The sequence below is a fragment of the Triticum aestivum genome, chromosome 1B (assembly GCF_018294505.1).
Source record: "Triticum aestivum cultivar Chinese Spring chromosome 1B, IWGSC CS RefSeq v2.1, whole genome shotgun sequence".
In the NCBI taxonomy this organism is placed as follows: Eukaryota; Viridiplantae; Streptophyta; class Magnoliopsida; order Poales; family Poaceae; genus Triticum; species Triticum aestivum.
The window spans coordinates 333,055,490-333,070,440 of record NC_057795.1 but is presented as its reverse complement, the minus strand read 5'-3'; the positions used below and the strand labels follow the sequence as shown (position 1 = coordinate 333,070,440).

Below are 14,951 nucleotides of genomic sequence, written 5' to 3'. Positions count from 1 at the left end.
CAGAAACCACTCCTTGGCACGGCACCGGGCCCACGTGTTGACAGCCGAGGAGTTGCCTGGCGAGGTCCCCACGTGCCTCTTCCCTCTTGCCTTTTCTCCCCTTCGTGCTCTACGTCCTCAGGTCCCGACCCTCAAGCGGGCTCAGCCGTCGCTGGTATGCCAGGTCACGATGTCGTGGACAAGGCCAGAGGGTGAGGGCTGGAAAGCCAGTAAGAGCCCATGAGTCGCGATGCTCATGTACCCCCCCCCCCTTTAACGTGCAAGCGGTTCACGTGGACGAGAGCGAAGGAGACGCCGCGGAGGCCCCGCCGGACATTGCTCCTTAAAATGATCCTGCGAGTTCATCATGAGAAAAGCAAGGGTTTTCCGTTACAATTGCCGGCCAGCTACTGGTTTCTCTAGGAAGGTGACGAGGCACTAAAGGCTTGGTGAGGTGGCGCCCTGTGGGGTTGCCACGGCCAGAGCTCAGTCGTCCAAGTTTGTCGACGTTGCAGGGACGGACCCATGCGCAAGCATCATGCCGTGAGGGAGCAGCTCCATCAGTTGGTGTCAATCGAGCGGGCGATTAGGTCAAGCACATTAGCCATGAAGGAGCAAATCCATTTAGATAGACGCAGAAAGAGATGATCATCGTTGGGTCGGGCCCGAGCGACTTTGGGGATGATGCAGCCCGAGGGGCGCCCCCGATAAAGTAAGCTGAAAACATGAACTAAAGGGATACATGCCGCAGGGACGGACCCACATGGCCTGGGAATGATGCAGCCCTGGGGGGCGCTCCCAGTTGAAAATGAAACCCGAAGGATGTCACCTAATGATGCTGAAGATGGAGGGATGCTGAAGTAGCGGACGGCATGCATTGCGGGAGACGATCTTCATGAGCCCCCATGCCCAGGGGCCTCGGGAGGCTCTGGAGGCGCTGGCGGCTCCTCACGGACCATCTCCATCTCCGCCAGGACTGCGGAATGCCTGACCGCCTGAGCCTCCAAGATGCCCCTCATGAGGCGCTGACGCACAGCAACCGCGTTCGGCAGGCCGTAAGGCATGCGAACATAGCTGTGGGGTGGGCCTTCGCAGCGCCCCACGCGTGAGGGCCAGAGGTGCTCCTGAAAGGCGGATCGGTTGAGTCCTGGTATGTCGATGCAGACGCGCAGCCCACCATCCTCGCCTGGATGGGGAGCTACGGCGGGCAAGCGGCGGCTACCACTCATGACTCTTGACTCCTGCAGCTCCTGGATGATCTCGCTGACGAATTCCTGAGGGTTTGGCCCTCCTTGCTTTGCTCCTTCCTGAGGGAAACGTGCGTTGAAGCACGCCTCCAAGTGGTGCCCGAGCGCCTCCCTCGTGATCTTAGCAAACTCAATGGCCCTCCAGAAGAGAGCCCCCGATCCCTACTCGAGGAGGGCGCCGGGCGCGCCTTCCTATGCGACAGAAGGAGGTGCCCCTTGAACAGGCGCAGACCCTGATGGGGCCTGCCTCCCGGGGGGCCGGGCCAGGCGATGTCTTCTTCTTCTTAGGAGCAGCCTCGGGAGGCCTCCCGTTCCTGTGATCTGGGTCTTCAATCGATGCGGCTTGGAAAGCACGTTCCAGAGAACACACAGTGTCTCTCTCTTCACAAGGCACAGTGATGACTCCACCGCTTCCTGGCATCTTGAGGACATTGTAGCCGTGATGGGTCACGGCCATGAACTTGGCCAGGGCTAGGTACCCGAGGATGGCATTGTACGGCAGGCGGATGTGAGCGACATCAAAGTCAATGAGCTTGGTGCGGTAGTTGTCGCACTTCCCGAAGGTAACAGGAAGGCGGACCTGCCCTATCGGAACCGTGGAACCATCAATGACTCCTGAGAAAGGCTTGGTTGGCTACAGCTGATTGTATGGCACTTGGAGATTGTTGAACATCTCGACGGACAGGACATTGAGCCCTGCTCCGCCATCGATGAGGGTCCTGGTGACTTGCACATTGCTGATGATTGGGGAACAAAGCATCAGGAGGACTCCTGCTGTGGCCGCGCACTTGAGCTGATCCGCTGAGCTGAACGTGATAGCGCACGCTGACCACCTGAGAGGGCGTGTGGCCTCAAGCTTGGGGAGGACTGCATTCACTTCGCGAGCAAACTGCTTGAAGATGTGTTGAGAGGCCGGGTCTTGTGGGCCGCCCAAGATGCAAGCGATTGCGTGCGGCTCCTAGAAGCCTCCAGCCCCCTCGTCCTGGTGATGGTCTTCATTCCTTCTTGGATGTGGTGGCAGAGGAGGGAGGCCCTCCAACCCCTCTCGCGAGGTGGGTCCCTCTAACCTCCCTCACGAGGCTGGTCCTGCTAGCGGTCCTCGCGAGGTCGATCATGCCACCCTTGGCGAGGGCCACGGTCTTCCCATCGTCCTCCACCTCTTCCTCCTCCTCGGCCATAGCCCCTATCGCTGTGCTCGGGGCGTCGGCCGGCACGCACGTCTCGCACGGCCCTGAGCTCTTGGCATTCGTTGGTGTTGTGGGTGTGGAGGTCGTGGTACACGCAGTACCAGCTGCCCTTCGATGACTTAGGTTGATCCCTGCCTCGCTTGGTGTCTGGCTCTGCTGCAAGCACGGCAGCCCCATTGCGCTTCACGTCCTTGGTCTTGGGCTTCTTCTCTTCTGGGTCAGCAGCTGGCAGCTCGAGGAGGGAAAGGCGCCCCTCCTCGGCCCTAGCGCACTTGGTCGCCAGATTGAACAGCTCCAGGGAGGTGCACAGGTCTTCATGGATTGCGAGCTCCTCCTTCATCTTGACGTCACGCACGCCGTCGGAGAAGGCTGAGATGATGGCCTCCTCAGACACATTGGGGATCTTAAGGCGAGCGTTGTTGAAGCGCTGGATGAACTTCTGCAGGGTCTCTCCCGGCTGCTGCTTGATGCAGCGCAAGTCGCTCATGGTCGAGGGCCGGTCACGGGTGCCTTGGAAGTTGGCGATGAATCGGGTGCGCATCTCGTCCCAGGAGGATATCGTGCCAGGAGCCAGGTTCAGGAGCCAGGTGCGGGCGCCGTCCTTGAGCGCCATGGGAAACCAGTTCGCCATGACCTTCTCGTCCCCGTTGGCGGCTTCGATGCCCAGCTCGTAGAGCTGGAGAAACTCAGCAGGGTCAGTCGTGCCATCGTAGCGCGGGGGCAGGTCTGGCTTGAACTTGCCCGGCCAAGCCATGTTGCGCAGCTCGGCGGAGAAGGCACGGCAGCCTGCAGTGGCCGCGGGAGCCCTTTGGTGACAGAGAGCTTGATCTTGTGGGTCTCTGTGCGCTGCAACTAGGTGCAGCGCGGGGTCTTGATGCGCTGGAGCAGGTGCGCGTTCATGCCGGGCCGGTGCGGGGAGCACACGGGCGGCTTCTTGGGGACGAGGGATCTCTTGGCAGCTCTTCTCTTGTTGTGTTGGCGCCGGACGGAGTGGGTTCCGCCCAGGGGCCACGCGCCTTGGGGCCAAGGTGTCTTCTTGAGGGGGAGGTGGCTGAGGCACCCCCGGAGCTTCGTCGCCCGCGCAGGGCGGGACGCGGTGCAACGAGAGGGATGGTGCAGGGGAGCCCCCAGCGGTGCTGACGAGCTCGGTGATGCGGGCGAGCCACTCGTCGTAGAGGTCGTCGACGGGACGGTAGTGCAGGAGCTCCCGCGCCAAGAGCAGCGCGGCGTGCGCGTCCGCAGGAGCGCGACGGGCGTGGGACGAGGAGCCGGCCGGAGTCAGCGACGGGGTGACGGTGCGGCCTTCGCCGCACTGAAGGATGCAGGGACGACGCCTGCTGCTCGTTCCCCGCCGGGCCGGTGGAGGCGTTGATGGCAAGCGACGGGGAACGGGCGGGGCGCCCGCCGACGGGGGGTTGTCTGGGCGACGCGAGTGGCGAGAGCGGCCCGGCGCTCGGCGCGGGCGCAACGTGCGTCTGACATGGATGGGACGGGCGGCGAAACACGAGGCGACGGAAGGCAGATTCTGGTACACCCCTACCTGGCGCGCCAAATGTCGGATTTCGGGTTCCGGCAGACCCTTGAGGTTCGAACGCTGGGGTGCACGAGGAGATCACACCCCCAGCCTATCCATGTCTCACCGCCTCACCAGGATCTAAAACTACACGAAGAACAACTCAAGGGACACTAGATTTATACTGGTTCAGGCCACCATTGTGGTGTAATACCCTACTCCAGTTTGTGGTGTGGTGGATTGCCTCTGGGGCTGATGAGGTACAGTACAAGGGGTGAACAGCCTCGGGAGGGGCTGTTCTTGGTTGGTGCGATGAACTGCTAGGCGGAGTTCAGTCGCCTCTCTCTCTGTGTCTCAGATGCGGATCCGATCAGATGCCTCTACCCTGTGGGTGGCTAGTCCTATTTATAGGCGAAGGCCCCGGACCTCTTCCCAAATATTGAGCGGGAAGGGCGCCAACAATTGGTCATTTTGAAGGGGAACATCTAGTACACTTATCCTGACTAAAGTTGGTCCTCGCCTGCCAAAGACCCTAACGATGACGCTGGCTTGGGCTCCACGATGACCTCCGTTCTGCCGTCCTGCTGATCTTGGTCTTGTTGCACCGAAATGGTGGCCTTTGCTTGATACCCTTGCCTGCGCTTGCCCCCTTTGCACCAAAGGGGAAACAAGGACTCTGCGCAGGCCGGCGCCCGCCTGGCGCCCGCTTGGCCTTGATCGTCATGGCTTGCGTCACGGGCACCTCGTGAGGTACCCCGCCTTGATCTCTCCGCTTTCTCGTGAGCCAGCCTGACGAGGCCGTGCGTGAAGAAGCCTCCTGTCGTCCGCCCGGCGAGGCTTGGCCCCTCGCGAGGGTCTTGAGCATGCGCTGATGAAGATGGGCCGTACTGGGCCACTCCTTGAGCCACGCTGCAAGCCGCAGGCAGGCAAGTCTGGATACCCCCGTTCCCAGAACACCGACAGTTTGCGCAAGGTGGCCTAACGCAAACAGTTATGAAAAGAATGTCGTGTGTGATTGTTCATTGATCCAACACGATTTATTCCTAAAAACTATGTGCGTTGCCTAAGGTCGTCGCCCACGGTGTATTCTGAATAACTCTTTGCAATAGAAATACCCAATTAGCAGGCTAATTGCCCTATTTTTAATAATTCATTTGTTAATCTAATCGACATTCATATTAAGCATTTCCGAAAAAATTGAACTATTTTATCAAGTCGGTGAATTTTTTTCTCAAAACCCGAACTTTATTCAAAATCTGGTGAAATCTTTGTAAATTCGTTAACTTTTTTTCAAATTGATGAACGTTTTTTCAAAATCGATGATCTTTTTAAAAAAATTATGAACTTTTTCCAAAATTAATGAACGCTTTTCAGATCGTTGAACTTTTTTTCAAATGGATGAACTTTTTTAAAACTCTTAATCTTTTTTCAAAATCATGAACCGTTTTTTTTAATTTGTGAACTTTTTTTCAGATTCATGATTTTGTTAAAGTCGCTCCCGTTATTTTTAGTATAAAACAGTTGCACACCAGGCAGCCCAGGCACGGCCCATCAGCTAGGTGCGACTTCGCGATCGCGAGTAAGGGAGCCTCCCAAGAAACGAAGACGATCGGATCTCGCCTCCCAAAAAATAAAAAAAACTACCTGCAGCGGCGACTTGCCCGGCGGCGGCTCCTTTCCATCGCTGGTGGAGCAGTGGGACGGTGAGGCTGGAGCTGCAGAGATCCCGGTGGTTGATTGGTTCTTTGGCGTGGATCCTCGGTTCTTCGGTCCTCCGGCGAACGATGTACCGGTTTCCTCGCGGTCGCCGCTGCCGTCGGCATGGGGCATGTTCTGGTTCGACCCCTTCTCTTCGCTACCGACCGATCGCGTGGGCTATGTGAATCACAGCGTCGAAGAGGTGAATGCTGATCAAGAAGATTGTGATATACCGGCGCGGAGCTGGAAGAAATAAGCGAGGATAGCAGCAATGGAGAACGCGAATCAGAGAAGGAGGCGCCTAGTCATGAGCAGGCAGAGGCAGCGCAGGTGGTAGTGGAGACAAGGGAGGGGGGAGAAGAAGGTGGTGGGTGTGAGCAACAAGCTGAGCGTGCGGGCGAGCGCCAAGATCAAGCAGCAGAGCACCACCGGCCAGCGTGGCGGAGGCCATGAGGGGGCCATTTCTCGAAGATCACCGAAACCGCCGGCGAGGTCTCGATGCTGTTTGAGGTCGTCCCATACCAGAAGAAAGGTACAGTTATGACACACCTCTTCCTCATGTCTGAACTTCTGAATTATCCCTTATCATCTCAATTACTTTTATTCAGACTAGAACAGATTGAATCATCCAGAACATGTCCGCAACAGCAACAACAGCGGTGTTGTATTTTTTTGTGTTTTTTAGGTGTTTCTAATACAAATATCATAGCATGGATCAGGAATATCTGTTTACTACGTATCTTATCTCACCTTTCCAGCAACATCACTGCAACGCCCAGTTCTATGGTTGGGTAACATAGGGAGGCATGGGGAGAGCAATATTAAATTTCTGGCAAATATGCTAAGTTTCGCTCCTGCTACTCCTACCTGATATGCATGTCAAAATAAAGTGTTACTATGCCAGGAAAAAATAGTTGAAAGAAAAAACATCCAACCAGGTTTTTGGTAACGTCATTTCCCAATCATACATATCAACTATAGTTTCAGTATATATTATTGATGCAATACAAGGTTCGTGCATGTATCAAGCAGGAGTTATGATTGGTACCCCAGGGATTTACATACTCTGTCTATGAGTATATTACAACAAATGCATTCAGCTGTGTCTTTATTTACCACAAATACTAAGAAAATATTATGAATTAGCTGAAAGTTTTCCCAAGAAAACTTAATTACCAGCTTGCGGCTTGCTAGGTATTATAACATACAGTAATAGAAAAAATATTTTCAAGGTGACCGTTTTTACACAAATAGAAATACTTTGAAATGTGGCGAGTAATCGTTTGTACGCCCCTTTCTGATTATATCTATTAACATACAGTAATAGAAAAAATATTTTCAAGGCAACCACTAGGCTAAATAACATGATTGTAATCAAAAGGGCTATGATTGTACAATTTCATGTTTTTTCTTATACGCGGGCAATCATCCCTTTCTGACTATATTTATTAGCCCAGGTATTTTTCTGTAGTCCCATATTGGTAAAACGATATTGTCCAATTCATAGTATATGTTTGCACTCTTTGAAATAAAGATAGCCATTACGTATTGTTTCCTAGCTAATTTTGTATTTTCAGATCACCGGCTCATGGTTTGAGAAGCTGGTAGGGTCAGAACATGTGTTTGCATGGGTTGTCCTGGTTTAGAAGCTTTTCTGCAACTGAATAGACGTCCACAAAAGGTTTGCTTGTTTTTCTTACATAAATCAGTTCGTTACTCTTTTTCACGCATCACCCTGCTGGGCCTGCTCTTCATAGACCAAACCCACTTTTTATTAGTTGTGGATTTATGTGTTTTTCTTTCTTTCTTGTTTATTAGCCAGTGTTGCCTCTGTCACTCCACTATGCCACCATTGAAGTTACTGTAAAACAAATCGTGATGTTACTTTGAAACAAAGAGATAAGTGCATTTTTTGTCCCTCAACTTATCGCGAAGTGTGGCTTTGGTCCCTGAACTTTTGTTGGTGCAACTTTCGTCCCTCAACTCTTAATACTAGGTATAGTTAGTCCCTGGCAGCGTTATTCAACACAAAATTCATGCGATGATAGCCTTAGACATTCCAGTAAAAACGCTAGAGGCGTCAAAAAAAATTGCCGAGGGTTCCTGTAGAAAGGACGGTGTGATGTGCGAGGTCACTGTCTCGTGGCCTGGGACCAAGTGTGCGCACCAAAAGATTACGGTGGCCTCGGTGTTCCAAACCCGTGCATGCTGAACACGGCTCTAAGAGCCCGATGGCCTTGGTTGGCCAGAAGCCATGGAGTGAGTTCAACATTCAGGCCTTGCCGGAATCAATGGGCATTTACAAGGCCGCGACCAAGTGTGCACTTGGGAGTGGTGAGGTTGCTTGGTTTTGGACTGACTGGTGGCTGTGGGATGGGCGAATCGAAGACACCATGCCAAGCTTATATGTTGCCGTAAAGAAACAAGCGAGGAAGAAAACAGTAAGACAGGCGATGACCGAAGGATGGTGGCAAGATGTGTCACCTAACATGGAGGCTCAGGCACTGAGGGAGTTCATGCAGCTGGTGGATCGGACTCAACATGTGCAGTTTCTGGACGGCGTGGACGACAAATTGTCTTGGTCATGGGAGAGCAGCGGCTGCTTCTCCGTGAATTCTGCATGCCGAGCCTTCTTTGCTGGTACTCCCTCCGTAAACTAATATAAGAGCGTTTAGAATACTAAAGTAGTGATCTAAACGTTCTTATATTAGTTTACAGAGGGAGTAGAAATGAAGCACAGGGAGCCAGGAAAATTTGGAGATCGCGGGCGCTGGCAACTTGCAAGTTCTTTGCTTCGCTTGCGGCACGGGAAAGATGTTGGACGACAGACAGACTCGAACACCGGCATCTGCCACACCCAGCAGCCTGCCCCTTCTGTGATCAAGCGCCTGAAACAATCAATCATATTCTACTTGGTCGTGTTCTGGCTAGGCAGGTGTGGTACCCAATCATTGGCAACTGGAACAAACCCGAGTGCCTGCCGACCGCAGAAGCCAATCTCGTGACATGGTGGACTGAGATAAACTCCCAACGTCACCTCAGGAGGGAGACATGGACGGTGATTTCGCTGGTGGCATGGATGCTGTGGAAGCACAGGAATGATATTGTGTTTAATGGAGTATCGCCATCCGCTGAAGAAGTGCTCAAGAAAATCGTCCCGGAGGGACAAAGCTGGAGAGCGGCCGGACTGCTGAGAGAAACAGGGTCGCTACCAGATAGAGTGGATGGGTTGTCTAGTGACGAGTAGTTAGCATGTCGAGTGTTGGCTATTCATAGCAGTGGAAAATTGTAATCAACATTCTTCCTTATTGGCATTTCTCTATCTATGATCCTGATGCGTCACTCTCTGACATATCCTTGAAAAAATATGAGCGTGCAACCACAAAATTTGTACCCATCATTTTGATCAACAAAGATTAGAACAATTGACCAAGTAGAAGAAATATTCAAAAAGATTGTGAAGACAGTCGCATCTATTGAGGAATTCCCCTGCAAATCAACAAACAGCTTGCATTCAGCACTCAGGTTCTCGTTACTTTAAGGGCACAATTTTTTTTAGAAAAGAAGATACCTCTGGCTCTGCATCGGTTGATGCATAGACGGCAGGAATATCATTGAGGAGAATTAGGATGAGTATAATCACCTGCGAATGAAAAAACAATACGTTATTCACACATGAAACCAAACATAAATATTCTTTGGGAACATTTTGTAATTTGTGGGTATAAGAGTAGGCCAATTAGAACACAAAGTAACGTCTATAACGATTGTTCAGTTTTATTTGTGGGTATAAGTAGAAGAAATATCATTCTCCGCGTCAACTAAAACAGGACGGAGGGGGTATATATATGCAGTTGAGAGAAAATTGATCCAAAGGGGTTTCCCCCATCCCCATTTTATTAGAAAAACGGGGCACCGCACCCAAGTAACAGTTAAGCGTTCTCGGGCCTAACCAGAGTAGCAGGCCAGATAACTACACTACTAAGAACAGATAAAGTAAGGCAAAGCCACACATGGCAGCCATCAGCAGCTGGTCTATGAAGAACAGAACTAGCCTATTACATGAAAATGAGTTGAGGGAAAATGAGTTGTTACCAGTCGATGGCCATTGTGGCCAAGGTTGCGACGCATCCCATGATCCCGCAAACACACTTGATGTAGGCATTGTCGGAAACTTGGTACACCATGGCTATCGACACCGCGGCCGTCGACGCGCTGGCTACCACCCTGGCGGCAGCCTTGGCCCTCTTCTTGGAAGCGACCCCAAGAAACGTGAATGCAGTCACAAGCCCCAGCCCAGCGGCAGCGGCAGCCTTGATATATCCGGGAGAACTGTCCGCCTTGAGGATACTATCATCTAATAATAAGTTGAAGCATAGCGGCACAAGACCTCCAATTACCGACGGCAGAGCGTGCCGAGCAAGATCACCGGGACCATCCTGCAAGAAATGGAAATTAGTTAATCCCTGTAACTAGTTAGAGCTTTATCGGGGCTGAGCATCCCCTTCTCCTTCTGCTCATGCATGTTGGGTTTTCTTGTTGGGTTTTCTTGGACGCCTGCTAGTGTACGTTATTGGAAAAAAAACTGTAACTTTCTCACCCTACTATCAATGAAATATCATAATAAAACTAAGAGAAACAGCTTGCTTGATTTAATTTGCTCAATATGAATATTTGGAAACTGAGTAGATTTGTGTGCTTACTTGTGTTCCTCGTGCGGCTCCCACTAAACCTTGATCGCCCTGCTGCGGAGGGTGAATGTGAATAGCGAGAAAGCGGCCACCCGCTTCATCGACGAGAAAATCTTGAGAGCCGTCGTGTTCTCTCATAGCTGGAGCGCTGGAACGCAGCGCCGTCAGCATCTCATCGTTCCACTCAACTCCAAGTCGACCATCGCCTCCTCCAGGGCTGCTAGCTTCCACAGACATAGTTTCAGTGATGTAGCCGGATCCAGCCCCAAAGGTGGAACGACGAAAATGCGCTGCAGCCTGCTGAGCCTGTATGTAGGCTTGAACATCGTCATCGTTCAGCTCAACTCCAACATCATCACGGACGCTGAATCCGGGACTAGCTTCTGCAGACATGGTTTCATTGATGTGGCCGAATCCAGCCCCGAAGATGGAACGACGAAAATGTGCTGCAGCCTGCTGAGCCCGTATGTAGGCTCGAACATCGTCATCGTTCAGCTCAACTCCAACATCATCACGGACGCTGAATCCGGGACTAGCTTCTGCAGACATGGTTTCATTGATGTGGCCGGATCCAGCCCCGAAGATGGAACGACGAAAATGTGCTGCAACCTGCTGAGCCTGTATGTAGGCTCGAACATCGTCACTGTTCAGCTCAACTCCAACAGCATCACGGACGCTGAAATCGGGACTAGCTTCTGCAGACATGGTTTCATTGATGTGGCCGGATCCAGCCCCGAAGATGGAACGACGAAAATGTGCTGCAACCTGTATGTAGGCTCGAACATCGTCACTGTTCAGCTCAACTCCAACAGCATCACGGACGCTGAAATCGGGACTAGCTTCTGCAGACATGGTTTCATTGATGTGGCCGGATCCAGCCCCGAAGATGGAACGACGAAAATGTGCTGCAACCTGCTGAGCCTGTATGTAGGCTCGAACATCGTCACTGTTCAGCTCAACTCCAACAGCATCACGGACGCTGAAATCGGGACTAGCTTCTGCAGACATGGTTTCATTGATGTGGCCGGATCCAGCCCCGAAGATGGAACGACGAAAATGTGCTGCAACCTGCTGAGCCTGTATGTAGGCTCGAACATCGTCACTGTTCAGCTCAACTCCAACAGCATCACGGACGCTGAAATCGGGACTAGCTTCTGCAGACATGGTTTCATTGATGTGGCCGGATCCAGCCCCGAAGATGGAACGACGAAAATGTGCTGCAACCTGCTGAGCCTGTATGTAGGCTCGAACATCGTCACTGTTCAGCTCAACTCCAACAGCATCACGGACGCTGAAATCGGGACTAGCTTCTGCAGACATGGTTTCATTGATGTGGCCGGATCCAGCCCCGAAGATGGAACGACGAAAATGTGCTGCAACCTGCTGAGCCTGTATGTAGGCTCGAACATCGTCACTGTTCAGCTCAACTCCAACAGCATCACGGACGCTGAAATCGGGACTAGCTTCTGCAGACATGGTTTCATTGATGTGGCCGGATCCAGTCCCGAAGGTGGAATGACGAAGATGTGCTGCCGCCTGAACCGGTATTATGTAGGCTTGAACACCGCCCAGACTAACTCTAACTCCAATTATGCCATAGTTGGGTTCAACTCGGACAACATTGCTTCCTCCGCGTGGAGTGACAACATCAGGTTGAACTTGAGATATGATGTTACCATCAGCATCAGGGTAAGATGTCGCCTGGAGCTGCAAATCAATAATAACCAAGACATTAGATTACCCTTGATTCTCAAACCCCCTCGTGAAGGAAACAAGAAATTATTTATCAGATCAAAGATCAACAGTTTCGTGATTTACTTCCATAGAACGTACTAGTACCTTTTTTTCTCTTAAAAAGGAAAATTTTGTTTTTACCACTCTAGATTTTGTCAATTTTCCTTATGCCACTTTAGATTTTGACATTTCACTTTTGCCACTCTTAGTTTTTGATAATTATGACAATTGACATTCCCGTGACAAAAGCAAAAAATTTAGAGTGTCAATTGCAATAATTGTCAAAAGCTAAGAGTGACAAAAATGAAATAAATTATTTTGCTTTTGGCACAAAATGGCAATTGTGATAATTGTCAAAAACTGAGAGTGGCAAAAATGAAATGTCAAAATCTAGAGTGGCATAAAGAAAATTGGCAAAATCTAGAGTGTCAAAAACAAAATTTTCCCTAAAAAGGAATAAACAACTCTTCATATAACTGGAACCAACTTACGACGGAATTTGGGCAGTAGTGCTCCATGCTCCTCTCCTCCGTTGTTTGTTCAGAGTTAATCTCCGTTGAGCGGGGGCGGACGTCCGAGACGCGGGATCGTAACTGCAAATCATTTCTAAGACATGAGTTTACCCTTGATTCTCAAACCCCCTCATGAAGGAAAAAAGAAACTACTGTATCAGATTGTAAATCAATAATTTCGTGATTTGCTTCCATAGAGCACACTGCCTTTATTTCTCTCGAAAAGAAAGAAAGAAATAAACAACGCTTAATATAACTGGGACCAACTTACTTCCTCGTGATTTTCGAGGGCGAGCTCCACGCTCCCCTCCTCCGTTGTTTCTTCAGAGTTCATCTCCTTTGTTTGTTCTGAGTTAATCGCCAGGAATCCTTGATCTCTCTCACGTACGTTTAGACAGGTCGTAGTGTTGTGGTGCAAAGCAGGAAAGAAGATGGGTTGTTGAAGTGGAAATGGCTAGCCAAAGAAAATATGTTCACCCGGAAGGCGGAACCAAACTTTTGCCTAATTTACCCTTTGCGGGTCCCGCTATGGCTCTGGACGAACGTTCCTTAAAATTTTATCCTCTTCCAGCTCACCCTCAAACGTAGGTTCGGACCCGATTGGCTCACTTTGTTGAAAATCCGTCCGCTTAAGTTGTACGCATGCTGGCTGGGAAGTCAAAAGTATGTCGGACCAGTCCAACAGCGCGTCAAGATATCCCGCGTGAAGATTTCTTATGGCGGAAGTTTGAGTTTCTTCACAGGATACAACACACAATACCCCCAGCTCCAGAGTAGAAGATCCAACCTTTGGACGTAATCCCGTGCGTCACCATGATAGCTCTGCGTTGAATTGATTCCCTGCCCCTTTCCGCATTCCGAACATCTCTGTTTTTTTCTTTCACAGGTTACAGCAACAAAGGGCCTTGTATGGAGGACAAGGACCCGTCTCTTCTTCCTACGGATCATTCACAGACCATTCCTCTGCACCTCCCCGAAGAACACGAAAAAGAGATGGAACCTTTGCTGATGAAAGGCTGCCGGACTTCCGGTGGCGCGGGACAAGGGAAGTTGAAGCCGGCGGCGGCCTGGAGACTGGGAGATATCTCCGAGATCATTTCAGTTTGGTGCATGGTAACGCCTCTCATCATCTCTGTCTATCTACACCCATCTTTCTACTCTGGTTTGGGCTTCTTCACTTTTTTTCTTCTCCCCGCGGATTATCAACTGCTTCGATTCGGGAGACACCCTCTTCTATCTCCATGTAGAACCAGATTTAATGGAACTTGTGTTTAAAGCTTAATCGTCTGAAACCATGGTATGTTGCATGAGGCACAAATGTTGTTTATATGGCCTTTGTTCCGTATCAAATACTTACTATCATGGCAGTTCATCATAAATTCATATTCGTATATTGCATCTGTTGTTCCTGAGTCTTCACGGCCTGCTACTGTATCAGATTACTTAGAATCATATATGGTTCAGGCTTCAGGGTTAGCCTCGTGGAGAGATCTAGAAAGCATTCTGATCTGTACAATGCCTCCTCCATTTCACATGCCCAAGAATTTGAACATTTCTCTTGATTTTGCAGAAAACAGCAATCGCCCTCGCGTGCGTCTATCTTGTTTTCCTTTCTTATGTCGCGGTGACATACACACCTAGCTGGGCGGAGAAGCTGCGGTTGTCACCACTGTTCCTTTTTGCGACAATTGTCCTGTTGTTTGGAGCACTCATGATCCGAGACAAGCAAGATGGATGTGGGAGGAACACACAGTGTGTTCTCATGGAATATCAACCTCGATTATAGCGTGTTCTGCTTGGAACTCTCTCTCTCTTTCTCATTACAAGTGTACTCTCATGGTACAAACTCATGTTGGTAGCAGAAGGATGTAATATGTAAAAGGATGAGAAGCACCGTCCTTATATTTCTTTTGTGTACTCTTGTTGGTAGCAGAAGGATGTGATATGTAAAAGGATGAGAAGCACCGTCCTTATATTTCTTTTGTGTACTCTGGTTGTAAAATCTTGTGTACTCACAAGATTGTGTAACGTATGAATCACGACAACAAGTACGCATAATAAATGGCATAATACTTCAATGCTCGAATGCAGATTGAATTTCGAATATTGAAGCAAGCATGACATAAAACCCTTCTTTGGAAACGGATTTTTGCTCACTTCAGAGTATTAACATACAACAGCTTGTGCAGAGTTTTCAATTTCTTTCAAGTTATCCATGTTTCCACCATTCACTGGATCCGTACGTTGTTATTACTTCAGTGTGCGGAGCAGCGGCTGCGATGAATTTTGGGTGCAGTCTTCTGGAGATGGTTGCACGAGTTATCTCCAACCGATATGATTGGCTGCCTGATAATAGGATCAGCAGTGCATAAGTGCTTGATGTAATATTA

The 14,951-nt window shown here is 50.3% G+C and overlaps 2 protein-coding genes across 5 annotated transcripts; one reads left to right on the top strand and one right to left on the bottom strand.

Moving 5' to 3' along the window:
• Positions 1 to 8,948: 8,948 nt before the first annotated feature.
• LOC123122173 (uncharacterized) lies at positions 8,949 to 13,158 on the bottom strand. 4 transcript variants are annotated; one of them, XM_044542323.1, is made up of 7 exons: positions 12,833 to 13,158; positions 12,541 to 12,642; positions 11,081 to 12,022; positions 10,328 to 10,933; positions 9,720 to 10,063; positions 9,196 to 9,267; positions 8,949 to 9,113 (listed from the first exon to the last, which is right to left on the bottom strand). In XM_044542323.1, exons 1-6 carry the CDS (start codon positions 12,893 to 12,895, stop codon positions 9,264 to 9,266), a joined length of 2,061 nt encoding a protein of 686 aa, XP_044398258.1. In that variant the 5' UTR covers positions 12,896 to 13,158; the 3' UTR covers positions 8,949 to 9,113; positions 9,196 to 9,263. The 4 variants fall into 4 exon arrangements, with proteins under 4 accessions (XP_044398258.1, XP_044398265.1, XP_044398273.1 ...); XM_044542330.1 differs by having other exon boundaries at positions 10,328 to 11,080; positions 11,540 to 12,022; XM_044542338.1 differs by having other exon boundaries at positions 10,328 to 11,080; positions 11,696 to 12,022.
• Positions 13,159 to 13,447: 289 nt separating this feature from the next.
• LOC123122199 (uncharacterized) lies at positions 13,448 to 14,639 on the top strand. Its single transcript, XM_044542347.1, has 2 exons — positions 13,448 to 13,674; positions 14,132 to 14,639. Exons 1-2 carry the CDS (start codon positions 13,471 to 13,473, stop codon positions 14,345 to 14,347), a joined length of 420 nt encoding a protein of 139 aa, XP_044398282.1. The 5' UTR covers positions 13,448 to 13,470; the 3' UTR covers positions 14,348 to 14,639.
• The last annotated feature ends 312 nt before the right edge of the window (positions 14,640 to 14,951 follow it).